This window comes from Chlorocebus sabaeus, chromosome 20 (genome assembly GCF_047675955.1).
Source record: "Chlorocebus sabaeus isolate Y175 chromosome 20, mChlSab1.0.hap1, whole genome shotgun sequence".
Lineage (NCBI taxonomy): Eukaryota > Metazoa > Chordata > Mammalia > Primates > Cercopithecidae > Chlorocebus > Chlorocebus sabaeus.
In genome coordinates this window covers 62,750,093-62,770,483 of record NC_132923.1, presented here as the reverse complement: position 1 = coordinate 62,770,483, position 20,391 = coordinate 62,750,093, and the positions used below count along the sequence as shown (strand labels likewise).

General features: G+C 35.4%; 1 protein-coding gene across 1 annotated transcript in view; it reads right to left on the bottom strand.

Annotated features, from left to right (window-relative positions):
- LRRIQ3 (leucine rich repeats and IQ motif containing 3) overlaps positions 1-20,391 on the bottom strand; it is a 167,523-nt gene that overhangs the window by 46,306 nt on the left and 100,826 nt on the right. Inside the window, exon 6 of the mRNA XM_007978288.3 lies at positions 4,847-4,976. Within this exon, the coding sequence (XP_007976479.3) occupies positions 4,847-4,976 (130 nt within the window). The remainder of the gene's footprint in view (positions 1-4,846; positions 4,977-20,391) is intronic.

Below are 20,391 nucleotides of genomic sequence, written 5' to 3'. Positions count from 1 at the left end.
ACAACAATATGCAAGCTCCATGACAGTAGGATTTCATATGCTCTAGTTGAATGTTGAATGCTTAGGGCTGATAAAAATATTTATCTAATATCACTAATCATTAAAGAAATGCAAATCAAAACCACAATGAAATGCTATCTCACATCAGTCAGAATGGTTATAAAAAGTCAAAAAACAACAGATAATGCAAGGTTGTGGAGAAAAGAAAAGGTTTATACACTGCTGATGGGAATATAAATTAGTTCACCCATTATGGGAAGCAGTTTGGTGATTTCTGAAATAAAATATAATTACTATTTGGTCTAGCAATCCCATTATTGGACATATACCCAAAGGAATATAAATTTTTCTATCACAAAGACACATGCACACATGTTCATCGCAGCACGATTCTCAATAGCAAAGACATGTAATCAACCTAGATGCCCATCAGTGGTAGACTGGATTTAAAAAATGTGGTACATAAACAACACGGAATACTATGCAGCCCCCAGAGTAATGAGATAATGTTCTTTGCAGCAAGATGGATGGAGCTGGAGGCCATTATCCTAAGTGAACTAATGCAGGAACAGAAAATCAAATACCACAGGATCTCACTTATAAGTGGGAGCTAAACATCAAGTACATATGGATACAAGGAAGGGAGCAACAGACACTAGGCCCTACTGGAGAGTGGAGGGAGGCAAGAGGGAGAGGATCAAAAAAATATGTATTGGGCACTATGCTTATTACCTGGGTAGGAAATAATCTGTACACCAAACCCCTGTGACATATAATTTACTCATGTAATAAACCTGCATATGTACCCCTGAACTTAAAATGATACATATATGTATATATATAATTGTGTGTGTGTGTGTGTGTGTGCCTGTTTAGTAATAACTTATGATTTAGTAAAAAGAAATCTAAGCATAATAAAATACCTCTCAATTTCAAAATCTGTTGAAGGGGTAGGAGGAAGGAGTTAAAGTATCTGTCCAGTAATCCACTCTTTTTTTTTTTTTTTTTTTTTTTTAATAAAATGAGGGCCTGTAGGAAGAAAAGAAGACTGTGAAGTAATCTAATCTCCACGTCAACTGGAACTCCAGAAAAAATAGACAAATTATATTTTTCAGGAGAAAGACACCTTATCTATTGCATGCCTTTGGCAGGATGGACCCTGGCTAAAGATTGTTTATATATATATATCAATATATATGTAATTGATTCCTTGTCTTTGCTATATATATATATACACACACACACACATATTTTATATATACATACACACACACATATATATATAACTATACAAATTTTATAGTTATATATATAGTTTGTTAGATAGGTAAATTGCTTGTATGTATATATAACTACCATCTATCATCTATCTAGTTATATATAGTTATATAATTTTTTAGAGACAGGGTCTCGCTAAGTCACTCAGGATAAAGTACAATAGCATGATCATAGCTCACTGAATCCTGCAAACCTCAAATGTTCCTCCTATCTTGGCCTCCCAAAACTCTCAGATTACAGGCATGAGCCACTGTGACCTGCCAGGATTGCTTCTGTGAAATAAACACAAAGACTGTGAAGTGTGTTGCCTGGAAAATATCAATAAACTACACAACCCTCTGGAAAACAAAATGAAAATACTTCGTAATGTAAAATTACCTCTGTTGGAAGTAAACTCATAATCCTCACTAGAGACTTCGTTTTCCTGGGTCAGAAGTGCATGTTCTCCAAGGGAAGAGAGGACCTAGAAAGCTACCCTTGATGTCCCAGATGTCTCTTTGTTTCATTTGAGTCTCTTGATTGTATCCTTGATGTTATTAGTACAGTTTCATACTGAGGTAAGATCTTTGAATTGTGTCATTCTAATTTGACAATGCTATAATGTTAAACTGATTTATGAAGAAGAAAAAGTAAGGCACATATGTTTTGTATAACAATAAACATGTCATTTAGACTGGAGCATGTTCAAGACTGAAAGGCACTGTTATGCACCAGGACAATGAGCACAAACTGAGACTCTCTGGGGCCAAACTGGGATATGTAGTTATAGTACAAATAGCATGGGTCCCATTCATCAGTGTATTTACCTAATAAATATTTAAAAAGTTTTACCAACTTTGAAAGTCTAGTTGAGAAAATGGAATAATATGGTCCCATATAGGAGTTGTAACACTCAGCAATATATTAATTATTCAGGCTGACCTTATATTAACAATATAAGCATTAGAAAATATATAGAATAACATATTATTTCCAATTAAAAATTAACAAATCATATATTACTCTTATAGGTAGTTTGATTATCACCATTATATTTAGCCACACAAATATCAGTATTTAAGAATGATATCTAAAAGTTGGAATTATGGTAATAGGTGGTATGAATAGCACTCAAACTAATCTATGCTCCATCAGAAACATTAAGCATCACATATATCTCAAGTAAGTCTTACATAATGTCTCATGTTTAGGAACAGCTCAAGGAATGAAGATACAAAAATGTGCAAGATATGTAATTGATAATACCAGAACTATTACTTACTGAGGTGAGCTTTTCTTGGAGATTTTAGAGGCAGTATAAAATCTCGTATGTTAGCTAAATTATGTGATTCTTGCTCTTACCAACTAATTTAAGGACCATATATGGGCTTTGGTGATCCCATGAATCTCCTAAAATTATAAATAAAATGCTTTTGTGCATATATATATATATTTTTAATTGAGAGAGATTAATTTTTTGTCACGTTCTTAAATTTCTTCATATTTGGGCTTGTGAACAAAGAAGAAAACATAATCAGTGCTCAGGAGTAATAGTATCTAGGACATAGGTCTACTGAGAGATGATCCATATTGTGGGGCAATTTATGCTCACATCTATGCTCTGATTATGAAGAGATATCTAGCCTAGTTGGAAGTAGGTACCTATTAGCAGACTGTACCATTTTGAAAAAAAATTAATCCTCAGTCATTCGCTCAAATTCCCTTCACCTTAGAAGGCAGGAGTAATAGCTAGAATTTATGATATCCAGATTTAACTTTTGGTATGAAATTTTGATTATTCAAATATTCTGACCATAATGTTCTTTTATAATTTATACATACTTAATACATTTTCAAAGGATAAATAGAACAAAATATTGATAGCACTAAAAATGTCTTTGGCTCATAATTCAGAATTTTTGATACTCAGAAGGTTGATTTCTTTTTTTCAATGCCTTGAGATTATTGAAAGCATAAAAATCGTAAAGTTTAAAATACCTCAAAAGCGTTAAATATTGTCAATGCTTTTACTTCTGTACTTCCATTCACTCTTAACCTTCTCCAGCATGGTTCCTATCTCTGCCACTTCATTGAGTTTGCTTTTGTCAAGGCCACCGTTGATATCTATATTCCAGATTCAATAAATACGATTTAGTTTTCATATTCCAAGACTTTTGGCCAGGCGAGATGGCTCACACTTATAATCCCAGCAGTTTGGGAGGCCGAGGCAGTTGATTGCCTGAGCTTAGGAGTTCAAGACCAGCCTGGGCAACATGGTGAAATTCCATCTCTACAAGAAATCTAAAAGATAGCTGTGCATGGTGGCATATGCCTGCAGTCCCAGCGATTTAGGAGGCTGAGGTGGAGGATCGCTTGATCCCGGGGGGTCGAGGGTGCACTGAGCCATAATCACTCCACTGCACTCAAACTTAGGTGACAGAGTGAGACAGTTTTAAAACAAACAAACAAACCAAAAGACCACACACACACAGTCTTTTCAACTGGCCTTCAATACAGTTGAACAGTCCATTCTTTTTTTAAAAAAATAGTTTTATTAAATTAGTACATGTGTAAAAATGGAGAACTGATGAAACAAAGCCACTGGCAATGAGGAACTAACAGAGTTTGACCAATTCATTTGCAAAGAAGAGAAAATCAAATGGGATAAAGACACCATCATGGGATTAAAAAGGAAAGATTTGAATATTTAAGAATGAGGAGAAGCCCTTGAGAAAAATAAGACCTTCAAATGATTTTACAAAAGTGATTTTATGATTCTTCTGTGAAAGATAAAGAAAAGCATATCTAATCATGACAAATTTTACCAGAACAAATTTTGTAAGACAAAAACAAGATAACATTTAAAACTAAAATTTTATCAGTGATAATGTAAGACAATATGCATTTTTATTCAACAAAAATGATTATGTCCAAAGTCTGAAATAAATTTAATAACTTATAAATTTTAACTAATTTGTAGTAATTATTCTGATACCTGACAGATTTCCTAAAGGAGGTACAATGCTGACATAGTCATACAGTAACAAAGCTATCAGTTCAATGATTCTTGCTAACAAAAATTTCTCATAATTCCCAACTCTACCCCAGATGAGGTTCTTGATATCCATAAAATAACCTTCTGAATATGCATATTTAGAAACTATTGAATAAGATATAATTTTTTTAACATTGCTGTAATATTTTTAATGGGAATAGAGAATACATAGAGAAAAGTGAACAAATCACAGGTGTATAGCTGGATGAATTCTTCCAACTCGTATAACCATCACACAGATCAAGAAATATTATTATCAAAATCCTAGATGCCTGTCTGTAATTTCTTCTACTCACTACTCCCCTATGAAGATAATTATCATTTTTTAGCTTTTTATACATGGATTACATGTACTCTTTTGTGTCTGGCTTCATTTGCTCCAAGATATGGATTTTTTATCTAGAAGTCTCAACACATATTTCATTAGACTTTTGGATTTATACTTGCCAATCAACATGCCCAATTTCTAATTAAATTATTTACTCTTCATCAAAATATATTTATTAAATACAATTAAAAATTCATATAACTAACCTTTTTGAATGAGATGTCTTGATGTTTTTGATTTCATGCCAAGATCTTTTGGTTTTAATTCACATAAAATAGATGAAACATGTTTTCTGTGTTCACTGGAAGTTTTTAAATCAACAGGATAATATATATTCTGTGAAAATAAAATAAAAGCAATGACAATGATAATATCTCATGCGTTTTAGAGTTCTCCAAGTGTTCTCACATGAATTATACATTATCATGATTGACTTTCATTTAAAATACAAAAAAACCTGTGAGGTAGGCAGGGTTAAGAAAAAAATTTTAAAAACTCCATTGTGTATAATTTTAACAATCTGTCTTTCTACTAATATTGGTCAATGCCATAAGAGAGATTGAGGGAAAGGGAGACCTGCCAGGAGAGTGCCGTGACAAAAGGAACAAGGGAAGAGGGAAAATAAGGAATAAACAAAGAGAAGCAAGATAGTTTTCCCCAGAAAGCCTGAAGGAAGAGTAATAAAGGGAGGGACAAAATTATTTCACAGAGCACTTAAAGGCAGTAACATAGAGGAGGAAAAGGAGGGACAATAACACAGAAAGAAAGGAAGGGAGAAATGGGACCAGAATTATCACATGTTTTAAAACTACAAATGGGCCAGGTGCAGGGGCTCATGCCTGTAACCCCAGCACTTTGGGAGGCTGAGGCAGGTGGATCAACTGAGGTCAGGAGTTCGAGCTCAGCCTGGTCAACACGGCAAAACCCTGTCTCTACTAGAAATATGAAAATTAGCCAGGTGTGGTGGTGCATGCCTGTAATCCCAGCTACTCGGGAGGCCAAGGCAGGGGGATCACTTGAACCCAGGAGGTGGAGGTTGCAGTGAGCTGAGATTGCACCATTGCACTCCAGCCTGGGCAAAAGAGTGAGACTCTGTCTCAGGAAAAAAATAAAAAAATAAAAATAAAGGACAAATGGATCAGCTATGTGTGGGAAGAGTAGCAAGTAGAATACTGAAGAGGAGCTTCATGGGGAACAGGGGCATTGTGTAATGTAACTGTATAATATCTGTGAACCAGGTGGGATGTTTTAGTAACAGTGTTATCTACTTTCCTCTTCACAATTCATCCAGGACTGTTATGGAGCTTTCATCACATTATCAGGGGCATAGGCTCTTTCAAAATTCCTTTATCATCTCTTACTGTATCTGCATGGGTACTATCCTCAAACTTTTCGCATGAATCAAAATAGCTACTAGAGCTCCAAACACCGTTTCAGTCAGAAGTTGGAGGAAAAGGGAACTAACAATAGGACACAGGCCATGTATCTTAAGGAGCTTTTCCAGAGGTTCTTCAAATAACTTCTGTTGAATATCTCATTGGCCCCATATCCCGCTATGAAGGGGAGGATAAGGAATGCTAGGCGTTTTGCTGCCTGGAATGAAATTTGGGCCTGTTACCATGGGAGAAGAAAAGAGTATATATTGGTAGGCAACCAATAGTCTCTATCATAGAGAAAAAGTTCAGAAGGTTAGATGAGGGTATGTGTTTATATATTAAAAATCTTTCTCGGGATATGATACTTTCTTTGGTAAGAAACACTGATCTAGCTTCTGAAGACTCACAAATATTTATTTTCACATAGATCTTTCTGAGGTCTTGCTTTTGTGTATTTGTTTCTGGAACATTTACATAGTGCTTATCATTTGCCATTGTGAAGTTCTTTATGAATATTAACTCATTTAATAATCATAACAACCATAAACTGAGTTCTTTCACATGGACATCTCATACTTAAGAGAATCAAAACCATATTTTTTTCCTCCAAATATATTAGTTCTTAGTCCTAGTTTCAGTGAATGGCGCCATGTTTGTTTAAGAAGAAGAAAGTCAGGTAAACTCTGATATGTCACAGCTGACAGAATTTTGAAATAGAGAATTCATCCTCACATTTCCCCCACTACTTTGACCTGTTAACCGTTCAAATCTCCTTTATTTGATAATTTAGAAAAGACACTTGGATATGCGCCTCAGTCCCCTGTAATTACAATTTTCTGAGTTTCTATTATTTAAATGTTATATGTGATATTCTCTAATTTACTTATCAAAAACAATTTGTCTTCAAGCAGTGACTCATAGGGTAAGGGCTTTTTAATGCTCATTATAGGTGTTAAGTATCATCTGTTCCTGGAATAAACCTGTTTTTATTTTTCATTTAAAAATTCTTCACTCATCAACTCTTACACAAGACAATGTTTTTTCACTCTTTATGTGATAAAATCACCTCATTTCGCTGGAAACACAAATAAGGACTTTTAAGCTCATATATTCTCTTTACATTTAACAATCTTGCCAGGGATAATTAAAATTTAAGAAGTCACAATACCAAAACATATCGTCAAAATATGACACAATTTTAAGTAATGCTGCTTCTATTTTCATTTAGGCCCTGGTTTTTCTATTAGATAAGTACGACAAAATACAATGTGTGGCACTATTTTGCAATCCAGTTTGTAACAACAACTCTAAATACTTTTTCAGCCTCAAATTCTTCTGCAAGTCCTCTTCATGTTACATCATCACTCTTGTATTTTCCTACTTCTAAGAATTTTGCTCTATTTGGAAACTTCTCTCTGTTTCCCCCTCCTAACAATGCAATTCATCACATGTTGAAAATCACCTCAAATTGCATTTGAACCCTAGAAATGTGTCATTTCTTTCTTCTATATATCTCACTTTTATCCTACCCATGATAAAATAATGAGTATGTTCAGTGATCCTGTTTCCACTAGTACTTACACCTTTAGATTCCCCTGAAAAAAACAAGAACTCTCCCTCCAAAAATCTGTCAAAATTTGAGATATCCAAACTCTATCACAAATAGTGTTAATTTATAGATTCATGAAATGTAAAGGGTCAGAAATTAAGATTGCTAGTTAGCTCCTTTTAGAAACATATTTACTTCATTTCTCCTAATTATCCTTTTTCATGTATCTGGCTGTCATTGTTTGTCAGGTTTTATAAAAATACTTCCTTCCATGTTTTTAGAAAAGAAGAATTCATGACAAAGGGTACATATATGACAGGGGAACAAATCTATAGAAAGATGATCAAAAAATTTAAACCTCTAAAGGAACTGAGGCTTACACAAGCTGCAAAAGTAAAGAAATGGGCTTTTCTGTTGTATGTAATGCAAGAAAGGAAAGAGAATGTGTGTACTTACTGATTGATCTTTGAGATCATAGAGAAGGAAAAGTTATCAGAAGACTGGGAATGATCTAATAACGATCTCATTTTCAATAACAGAAAGTATATTCGATTACCTACCCTACCTTAGACTTAACGCTGGTCCTCAATAATTGCAGAAAATATTTAAGGGTATTTGGTAGCACTTAGTAAAGGAATAATAATCAAGGAATATTGTAAGTTGACAATAAGCTAATTATATCAGATGCAATTTCATTTTTAACATGGTAAAAATTAATTCAGGTTCAAATATCCTTGGCATGATAAACCTGTATTCAGCGGTATGTTTGATAAAATCTTTCATTACTTTTAGATAGAGATCAGAAATGCTGAGTGATCATGAAAGACTGAAGATTAATAAAATGATGCCAAGCTGAAGGGAGGTATCTAATGTCATGATACATGGTTCTGTTTTCAGCTCCATTCTGGTCAATGTTTATATAAATGAGAAGTAAAACATAAAAGAAATGGTTGCTACTTTTTCCAATGAGATAATAAAATACAAAATCAATTAATAACAAACAAAAATCTAAGATAGTGTCAATAGCCTGGAGTAAATTAAGTAGATTAAGTAAAATAGAAATAAATATTGCAGTTGGGCAAAATAGACTTAATCACTGGGGTACATGATGGTGATTTAAAATCATGAGTGATAAGACATATTATATTTATAAAATACATTTTAGTTAAAAGTAAATTAGGAATTCATTTATGATGTGACCCTAAGCTGTATTAAGCATTTCGTTGAGAATGGAAGAAGCAATAGTTTTACCATATTCACTTCTGAAGAACTATGTCAGATCAGGAAAACATATTTTCAGATGATTTTAGATAACCTAGAACATGAACAGTAAGCAGCCTACCTACTGAATTATTGTAAATGTAAGCCCTATATAAATAGGCTATAGTTAAGTCCAGCATAGAGAAAAGATAAAGGGAGATTCAGGGTCCCTATCTCCTCCACTATCCATCTTTTTCATTTTGAAAAATATTGCTGAAAAAAATAATTTTTTTCAACTCAGAAATACTTAGAATTTATTCTTTAACCCTTCTTCTGAAACCTTATGTCTAAGCTATCAGCAAATCTTGGCAAGGCTACTTCCAAAATATATTTTAAATATGCTTCCTTCTCTAAATGTTCAGCTACTTCTCCATTCTACAGCTATAATCATCTATTTCTGGTCAATCACAAATACCTTTTATTGGACTCTGCCTTCACTCTGGATTTTATAATATACATTTACATTGTCAAAATGTAAATCCAAACATGTTTCTCTTTTAGCTTTAAATCCTCCGACTGTTCAAGATGCTAAGTCCTTTCTATGAGGTATAGAACATCATCAAAATATGGCTCCTGACCGCACAGCCAAGCTCATCTCATGCTATTGTTGACCTGGTTCATTATAGTCCTGCTATACTAGATTTCATGCAGTCCCTTGAACAAACTCCAAACAAAATAAGCTATTGTATGCCTCAGGTCCTTGTGTAAGATCTTTCTTCTGCCTGCAACATTGTCCTTCCTATAATGTGCATGGCTAGCTCCTTTTCCTTCAGGACTTTAAATATTATCTCCTCAGAAAAACCGTCCATAACAATCTTATGAGAAATAGTCTTCCTTCTATTACTCTCTATCTCAACATCCTACTTGTTTTATTTATAAAATTTATCACAATTTTGTTTGCTAACATGGGTTAAGATTTGCTTTTTCTTCCTACAATTTAATCCACGAGGGCAAGAATTTTGCTTTTCTTTTTTTTACTCAATGCTGAGAATGTTCTCTGACACTCAGTAGATACTCAATAATTATTTGTTAAATGCTGAATGAGTATAGTCAAAGAGAAATAGCAGAAGGAATGAGTGGAGATTTAGAAACTTCAGTTCAATATGATGCAAAACAAAGCTCCATTTTTTGGAGACAGTCCAACAACCAGAAATAATTTTAAAAGAAACATGTAGCTTGTATTTTCTACAGGACTTTGCCCCAATAACACATTTAACATTCTCTTCTTTTCTTCCTGAATTCTTTAACATCTTTCTGTTACTCCAAAGCTTCTCACTCAGCAACCCTTCACAATTCTTGCATCTCTTTATAAACTGTTTATCATGATTCTCTGAATTTAGTTTCTCTGAATTTTTGGTGTCTTAGATTCTGTGAATTTTTTGGTGTCTTTATCAATTTATGAATTTCTCAATTTGTCATACACACAAAATCAAAAACATAAATGTCTGGTAAGAATAATTATATCTTTACTCAGATATATCTATCTACCTGTTCTGTTGATTATACATCACAAAAAAAAAAAAAAACCAGCAACAAAAGAGCCATCCTTATGTAATTTAGAGTGAAGAAGCTAAGAAAAAAATAATCTATAATAGGTATAGAAGTGGGGGAGACAAATGTATATTAATAAATTTCATCTAATCATAATAAGAATTTCTCAGAGCATTATTGAAAATTGGAATAGATTATCTGAGGAGCTATAGAGTTCTCCACAATTGAAAAATTAAATAAGTACCTGGTTATAAAAGTCAGATGGATTATTGTACTAGATATTTATTTTCCCAAGAGAGATAATGATTTATCTTTAAAAATTAAGGAGTGTTAGCAGTGGTAACAATTGCCTCTATCTTCTTTCTAGATCAAGAGTAAACACTTTATACTGAACTTTGCTGTCTTTCAAATTCAAGTTGCATTTTCAACCCTTCCTAGTTTGAGTTTCCCAAAGTAGCCTAGTTAGAGCTCTATAAAATTGTAACTTTGTTTTCACATTTTAAATGATACAAATCAGAGTGCTACTCCAGATATTACCTTTTCCAGATAATACTCAAAGAGATTATACTAAAACACAAACAGAAAGAGTCACCCTTATTTGTTTGAATGAAAATTGTTAGCTCTAGTGTTTGGCAGCACAGCCTCTCATTAACGTAGTAAGCAAAGCCTTCACCTTAAGGGGAGGTTAATGTGTACAGCAATCCATGTATGGAAAGTAAATAGGGTTGTCCTCAAAGTGGGTGAACAATGGAGTAGCACTTGGACTCTGCTTTCAATAATAAGTACTGGTTAACAAGAAAAACCATGGAGAAAGGGGCATGGTTCAAATGGTTTAACATGAAGTTTTACCATAAATAGTTACTAAAAAGTCACTCTAAAAAGTTACTTAAAAAAGATAACCCCTTTAAGTGACTGGCAGGTTTAACTGCTGTTTGAAAAATTGCTACTACCCTGCATTTGATACCAATCTTACTTTATCTTAAGAGAGTGAACTAGAAATGAGAATACCCTTGATACATGGGAGAGAATCGATAAAGAATGGCCTGGATAAACACAGGAAACATATTGTATAAATAAAATAAATGTGACATTTCTCTTCCATACACAAAGTAGCCAAGAAATGGGGCACCTGAATATATTATGCTGCAAGTGTCCAGTTTAAGAACACATGACAAAAAAGATATTAGAAAGCTTATTTTCCTTTAGTTCAAGAACTGTCTCATAGTCTAAGGTCTGTCATTACGAAGATTGGAGGCACCAAAGTGTAAATTAATGATGCCTCCTCTTAGCTACACTACAGTGGATACCTGGTAGCAACCTTTGTACAACTGAGTAAAAAAGAGATGCTGCAAACTTCCATGAGATTTTAGAGCAGGTTATAGTTTCAAATTAAGGAAAAAACAATGCTAGTTTGTGTATTGTAATAATTGACACTAGGTAGAATAAGTAAAAGAAAGGACATGGGGAAATTTTAGAGTACATAGTTTTCATTTTATTTGAAAATCTCTCCAAAAATGTATTTGATTAATTTTTATTTACATTTCAGTACAATTCTATTCACAACCCAATTTTTCTAGTACATGGATTACATTATCTGGTACCTAACATATTATTAGTAATGATTAAAAATAATTCTATCTCTTTAAAGATCTCATTTTAAACAGAATATAGCGCTTCCTTAAATAATATCATTGTTTATAACCTTCAAAGCATTTGTTGCATTCTACTTTATATCATAGTTATGTCCATTGCTCACCCCTAGTAAAAATTACTCTCTCTGAGGACTGAGGTTGTGGTTTACTTATCTTGATATTTCTGCACCACTTTGATTGTATTCTTCAATCCGTTGTATTATTAAGTCACAAGTAACAAAAAAAGATGATAAATTTGATTATTCAACAACTATGTATTGAACGCCAGCTATATCCATGGCACAATACTAGACACAGGCATAAAGTTATTACTAGTAAATATTTAAATTCTGTCTTTTTCAAAATATTTCATAATTTACTGATTATTTCCCTATGTAGATGTGAAAACAAGAAAAAAAGCATTGAAAGTTAGAAAAAGATAGTAGAAAGCATAAGCTAAATTCTTAAGCTCCCAACAAAGATCTGCATTTTTTTTTTTTTATTATACTTCTAGGGTACATGTGCACAACGTGCAGGTTTGTTACATATGTATACTTGTGCCATGTTGGTGTGCTGCACCCATCAAATCGTTAGCACCCATCAATTCGTCATTTACATCAGGTATAACTCCCAATGCCATCCCTCCCCCCTGCCCCCTCCTCATAATAGGCCCCGGTGTGTGATGTTCCCCTTCCAGAGTCCAAGTGATCTCATTGTTCAATTCCCACCTATGAGTGAGAACATGCGGTGTTTGGTTTTCTGTTCTTGCAATAGTTTGCCGAGAATGATGGTTTCCAGCTGCATCCATGTCCCTACAAAGGACACGAACTCATCCTTTTTTATGGCTGCATAGTATGCCATAGTGTATATGTGCCACATTGTCTTAATCCAGTCTGTCACTGATGGACATTTGGGTTGATTCCAAGTCTTTGCAATTGTGAATAGTGCCACAATAAACATACTTGTGCATGTGTCTTTATAGCAGCATGATTTATAATCCTTTGGGTATATACCCAGTAATGCGATGGCTGGGTCATATGGTATTTCTAGTTCTAGATCCTTGAAGAATCCACCAGTTTACAATCCCACCAACAGTGTAAAAATGTTCCTATTTCTCCACATCCTCTCCAGCACCTGTTGTTTCCTGACTTTTTAATGATTGCCATTCTAACTGGTGTGAGATGGTATCTCATTGTGGTTTTGATTTGCATTTCTCTGATGGCCAGTGATGATGAGCATTTTTTCATGTGCCTGTTGGCTGTATGCATGTCTTCTTTTGAGAAATGTCTATTCATATCCTTTGCCCACTTTTTGATGGGGCTGTTTGTTTTTTTCTCGTAAATTTGTTTGAGTTTTTGTAGGTTCTGGATACTAGCCCTTTGTCAGATGAGTAGATTGCAAAAATTTTCTCCCATTCTGTAAGTTGCCTGTTCACTATGATGGTAGTTTCTTTTGCTGTGCAGAAGCTCTTTAGTTTAATTAGATTCCATTTGTCAATTATGGCTTTTGTTTCCGTTGCTTTTGGTGTTTTAGACATGAAGTCCTTGCCCATGCCTATGCCCTGAATGGTATTACCTAGGTTTTCTTCTCGGGTTTTTATGGTATTAGGTCTAACATTTAAGTCTCTAATCCATCTTGAATTAATTTTCGTATAAGGAATAAGGAAAGGATCCAGTTTCAGCTTTCTACTTATGGCTAGCCAATTTTCTCAGCACCATTTATTAAATAGGGAATCCTTTCCCCATTTCTTGTTTTTCTCAGGTTTGTCAAAGGTCAGATGGCTGTAGATGTGTGGTATTATTTCTGAGGGCTCTGTTCTGTTCCATTGATCTATATCTCTGTTTTGGTATCAGTACCATGCGTTTTGGTTACTGTAGCCTTGTAGTATAGTTTGAAGTCAGGTAACGTGATGCCTCCAGCTTTGTTCTTTTGACGTAGGATTGTCTTGGCAATGTGAGGTCTTTTTTGGTTCCATATGCACTTTAAAGTAGTTTTTTCCAATTCTGTGAAGAAAGTCATTGGTAGCTTAATGGGGATGGCATTGAATCTATAGATTACCTTGGGCAGTATGGCCATTTTTACGATATTGATTCTTCCTATCCATTAGCATGGAATGTTCTTCCATTTGTTTGTGTCCTCTTTTATTTCACTGAGCAGTGGTTTGTAGTTCTCCTTGAAGAGGTCTTTCACATACCTTGTAAGTTGGATTCCTAGGTACTTTATTCTCTTTGAAGCAATCGTGAATGGAAGTTCATTCCTGATTTGGCTCTGTTTGTTTGTTACTGGTGTATAAGAATGCTTGTGATTTTTGCACATTCATTTTGTATCCTGAGACTTTGCTGAAGTTGCTTATCAGCTTAAGGAGATTTTGGGCTGAGATGATGGGGTTTTCTAAATATACAATCATGTCATCTGCAAACAGGGACAATTTGACTTCTTCTTTTCCTAACTGAATACCCTTGATTTCTTTCTCTTGCCTGATTGCCCTAGCCAGAACTTCCAACACTATGTTGAATAGGAGTGGTGAGAGAGGGCATCCCTGTCTTGTGCCAGTTTTCAAAGGGAATGCTTCCAGTTTTTGCCCATTCAATATGATATTGGCTGTGGGTTTGTCATAAATAGCTCTTATTATTTTGAGATACGTTCCATCAATACCGAATTTATTGAGCGTTTTTAGCATGAAGGGCTGTTGAATTTTGTCAAAGGCCTTTTCTGCATCTATTGAGATAATCATGTGGTTTTTGTCTTTGGTTCTGTTTATATGCTGGACTACGTTTATTGATTTGTGCATGTTGAATCAGCCTTGCATCCCAGGGATGAAGCCCACTTGATCATGGTGGATAAGCTTTTTGATGTGCTGCTGGATTCGGTTTGCCAGTATTTTATTGAGGATATTTGCATCGATGTTCATCAGGGATATTGGTCTAAAATTCTCTTTTTTTGTTGTGTCTCTGCCAGGCTTTGGTATCAGGATGGTGGTGGCCTCATAAAATGAGTTAGGGAGGATTCCCTCTTTTTCTATTGATTGGAATAGTTTCAGAAGGAATGGTACCAGCTCCTCCTTGTACCTCTGGTAGAATTCAGCTGTGAATCCATCTGGTCCTGGGATTTTTTTGGTTGATAGGCTATTAATTATTGCCTCAATTTCAGAGCCTGCTATTGGTCTATTCAGGGATTCAACTTCTTCCTGGTTTAGTCTTGGAAGAGTGTAAGTGTCCAGGAAATTATCCATTTCTTTTAGATTTTCTAGTTTATTTGCATAGAGGTGTTTATAGTATTCTCTGATGGTAGTTTGTATTTCTGTGGGGTCGGTGGTGATATCCCCTTTATCATTTTTTATTGCATCTATTTGATTCTTCTCTCTTTTCTTCTTTATTAGTCTTGCTAGCAGCCTATCAATTTTGTTGATCTTTTCAAAAAACCAGCTCCTGGATTCATTGATTTTTTGGAGGTTTTTTTGTGTCTCTGCCTCCTTCAGTTCTGCTCTGATCTTAGTTATTGCTTGCCTTCTGCTAGCTTTTGAATGTGTTTGCTCTTGCTTCTCTAGTTCTTTTAATTGTGATGTTAGGGTGTGAATTTTAGATCTTTCCTGCTTTCTCTTGTGGGAATTTAGTGCTATAAATTTCCCTCTACACACTGCTTTAAATGTGTCCCAGAGATTCTGGTGTGTTGTATCTTTGTTCTCATTGGTTTCAAAGAACATCTTTATTTCTGCCTTCATTTTGTTATGTACCCAGTAGTCATTCAGGTGCAGGTTGTTAAGTTTCCATGTAGTTGAGTGGTTTTGATTGATTTTCTTAGTCCTGAGTTCTAGTTTGATTGCACTGTGGTCTGAGAGACAGTTTGTTATGATTTCTGTTCTTTCACATTTGCTGAGGAGTGCTTTACTTCCAGCTATGTGGTCAATTTTGGAATAAGTGCAATGTGGTGCTAAGAAGAATGTATATTCTGTTGATTTGGGGTGGAGAGTTCTGTAGATGTGTTTTAGGTCCGCTTGGTGCAGAGTTGAGTTCAATTCCTGGATATTCTTGTTAACTTTCTGTCCCGTTGATGTGTCTAATGTTGACAGTGTGGTGTTGAAGTCTCCCATTGTTATTGTATGGGAGTCTAAGTCTCTTTGTGAGTCTCTAAGGACTTGCTTTATGAATCTGGGTGCTCCTGTATTGGGCGCATATATATTGAGGATAGTTAGTTCTTCCTGTTGAATTGATCCCTTTATCATTATGTAATGGCCTTCTTTGTGTCTTTTGATCTTTGATGGTTTAAAGTCTGTTTTATCAGAGACTAGTATTGCAACCCCTGCTTTTTTTTGTTCTCCATTTGCTTGGTAAATCTTCCTCCATCCCTTTATTTTGAGCCTATGTATGTCTCTGCGTGTGAGATGGGTCTCCTGAATACAGCAAACTGATGGGTCTTGACTCTTTATCCAATTTGCCAGTGTGTGTCTTTTAATTGGACCATTTAGTCCATTTACATTTAAGGTTAATATTGTTATGTGTGAACTTGATCCTGTCATTGTGATATTAGCTGGTTATTTTGCTTGTTAGTTGATGCAGTTTCTTCCTAGCATTGATGGTCTTTACATTTTGGCATGTTTTTGCAATGGCTGGTACTGGTTTTTCCTTTCCATGTTTAGTGCTTCCTTCAGGAACTATTGTAGGGCAGGCCTGGTGGTGAAAAAATCTCTAAGCATTTGCTTGTCTGTAAAGGATTTTATTTCTCCTTCACTGATGAAACTTAGTTTGGCTGGATATGAAATTCTGGGTTGAAAATTCTTTTCTTTAAGAATGTTGAATATTGGCCCCCACTCTCTTCTGGCTTGTAGCGTTTCTGCTGAGAGATCCGCTGTTAGTCTGATGGGCTTCCCTTTGTGGGTAACCCGACCTTTCTCTCTGGTTGCCCTTAACATTTTTTCCTTCATTTCAACTTTGGTGAATCTGACAATTATGTGTCTTGGAGTTGCTCTTCTCGAGGAGCATCTTTGTGGCGTTCTTTATTTCCTGAATTTGAATGTTGGCCTGCCTTACTAGGTTGGGGAAGTTCTCCTGGATGATATCCTGAAGAATGTTTCCCAACTTGGTTCCATTTTCTCCCCTCATTTTCAGGCACACCAATCAGACATAGATTTGGTCTTTTCACATAATCCCATATTTCTTGGAGGCTTTGTTCATTTCTTTTTCCTTTTTTTTCTCTAGACTTCTCACTTCATTTCATTCATTTGATCTTCAATCGCTGATACTTTTTCTTCCAGTTGATCGAGTCGGTTACTAAAGCTTGCACATTTGTCACATATTTCTCGTGTCATGGTTTTTATTCTGTCAGTTCGTTTTTCTCTGCATTGATTATTCTAGTTATAGATTCTTCCATTCTTTTTTCAAGATTTTTAGTTTCTTTGTGCTGGGTATGTAGTTCCTCCTTTAGCTCTGAGAAGTTTAATCAACTGAAGCCTTCTTCTCTCAACTCATCAAAGTCATTCTCTGCCCAGCTTTGATCCGTTGCTGGCGATGAGCTGTGCTCCTTTGGAGGTGGAGATGCACTCTGATTTTTTGAATTTTTTGAATTTCCAGCTTTTCTGCCCTGCTTTTTCCCCATCTTTGTGGTTTTATCTGCCTTTGGTCTTTGATGCTGGTGACGTACTGATGGGGTTTTGGTGTGGGTGTCCTTTCTGTTTGCTAGTTTTTCTTCTAACAGTCAGGACCCTCAGTTGTAGGTCTGTTGGAGATTGCTTGAGGTCCACTCCAGACCCTGTTTGCCTGGGTATCAGCAGCGGAGGCTGCTGAAGATAGAATATTGCTGTACAGCGAGTGCTGCTGTCTGATTCTTGCTCTGGAAGCTTCATCTCAGGGGTGTACCCTGCCGTGTGAGCTGTGAGGTGCCGGTCTGCACCTAGTGGGGATGATGTCCCCCAGTTAGGCTACTCAGGGGTCAGGGACCCACTTGAGCAGGCAGACTGTCCGTTCTCAGATCTCAACCTCTGTGCTGGGAGATCCACTGCTCTCTTCAAAGCTGTCAGACAGGGTCATTAACATCTGCAGAGGTTTCTGCTGATTTTATTTTTGCTATGCCCTGTCCCCAGAGGTGGAGTCTACAGAGACAGGCAGGCCTCCTTGAGCTGCAGTGGGCTCCACCCAGTTCAAGCTTCCTACTTTGTTTACCTACTTAAGTCTCAACAATGGCGGGTGCCCCTCCCCCAGCCTCGCTGCTGCCTTGCAGTTAGATCTCAGACTGCTGTGCTAGCAATGAGGGAGGCTCCATGGGCGTGGGACCCTCCCAGCCAGCTGTGGGATATAATCTCCTGGTGTGCCATTTGCTAAGACCCTTGGTAAAGCGCAGTATGAGGGTGGGGGTTACCTGATTTTCCAAGTGTTGTGTGTCTCAGTTTCTAAAGGGATTCCCTTCCCCCTTGCACTTCCCAGGTGAGGCAATGCCTCGCCCTGCTTCAGCTCTCGCTGGTCGGGCTGCACCAGCTGACCAGCACCGATTGTCTGGCACTCCCCAGTGAGATGAACCTGGTACCTCAGTTGAAAATGCAGAAATCATCTGTCTTCTGTGTCGCTTGGGCTGGGAGCTGGAGGCTGGAGCTGTTCCTATTCGGCCATCTTGCTCACACCAGATCTGCATTTTATTACACCTCATGTTTTAGGTAAATTAGTTATGATAATATTTTCAATTTGTAAATCTAATCATTTTAAATGAAAGAGACATACGTATATAAGTAATATGAGTTTATACTGCTTAAGTAATTTACAATTCTGAAAAGTTCATAGGGTCATATAAAATTTAATGATGGGCAAAAAAACAATTTTCAAGGGGAAATCCTTTTTTCTTAACAATAAAATACATAGCTCAAGAGTCTGTTTTTCTAATTATATTTGAACAATGTCTATATTTATGAAAGATTTAGAAAAAACAAATGGGGACTTGTCAATATTTTATTACTGATTAGTTTGATCTTATTTTACCTAAACAGCTTAAGTAATCCAGCAATTTAGAATTTATATGTTTTAAGTTGGAGTTTGAATCTGAGGAAGGATTTATATTTTTTCATGAGAAAAATGTCTCATATTAGCACACTAGCTATATATAATCGTATTTCTAAAATAAGGCATATTACAGTCTACGTGCATATACTTTACAAACACTTATTGATAAATTATGAAATTGACTCAATAACAATTACTTGAATAATATATTCTAAAATTGAGGTTTTAGCCCTATCAGAATATTTCTTAAGTGTTACTTCACGTAAGTTTTATTACAATACTGAAGCCTAAAATGACTGTTTCAAATGCAGTATAATTATGTTTCTTCTCTGCCAAATGTCACATCTATCTCTAAAACTTCAGGGACTCTTTTTATCAAATGATGGACTATATAACAAGGCAGAGAATAAACACACACACACACACGCAAACACACGTGCGTATGTATGTACATATATATCTACTGAGACTCAGTAAACTGCTATCACTCACCCAAGATAGGCATCCTGAAAATTCTACAGCCTCAGTACAAATCTTAGTCTGTTTCACTTCACATTGTATTCAGCACAGCTTCCTTAACAACATTATGCCTACTGCTCTGATCAAAAATATTTCAGCCACTGCCCAAATGTTAATTATTTACAAGACTCCAATATTCCAGGGACTGGATACGGTGACTCAAAACTGTAGTTGGCAAGCTATTTCTACAAACAGGCCTATTTTAAGTTCTTAAGCAATTAATGCAAGTGTTGTCAGACTCTTGTATGTTTTTTAAAGGCCTTAATATAAAGAAATGCCTGCAAGTGACTATGAGTCTCTCTGGGCTTTGTAGGTAAATTTTGTCAGCAAAACCCATGCTTATATGAAGTATCTAAAAAACTATCTTAAGTAGACCAGAGAGGTCAGTGTGATTCAATAGTTAATATTTTCATTCCAAGTCATGCTGCCTAAATAAGTTTCTAGAAAATTCAGTGCTGTTTATGTATGTATAAGTCATAAAACACAAATCTTTGTCATTTAAAGCTTAGACCAATATTGAAATACATTGAAACAGCCAATCTCTCTTACACTGAATAAATAAAAATTCATTCTAAGTAAGTGGTAAAGAATGGTGCTTTTATTGATCTTATTATCTTTTTCATTAGAAAAGGATGAACAGCTTAAAAGTTTTGCATTAGCAGTCTCTGCAAAACAATTTTTATGATGATATGTTTCATTCAATTTAAGAACTGTAACGTTAGCTTTCTTATATGGGGAAGGAAATAATATCATGAACATTTTAATGCAAGTTTAAATTGTTAATAAATGTTAGCTTGAGTGAATTACTAAGTGTATTTCTCTTTTTAACTTTACACTTATCTTGTGTGTACAGCTGATATCCCTAGTGTCCAATCAGAGACAAGTTTTCATCCTGTTGTCCAATGAATGATGTGCATAATTCCTTTTGGCACTGATGAGAGA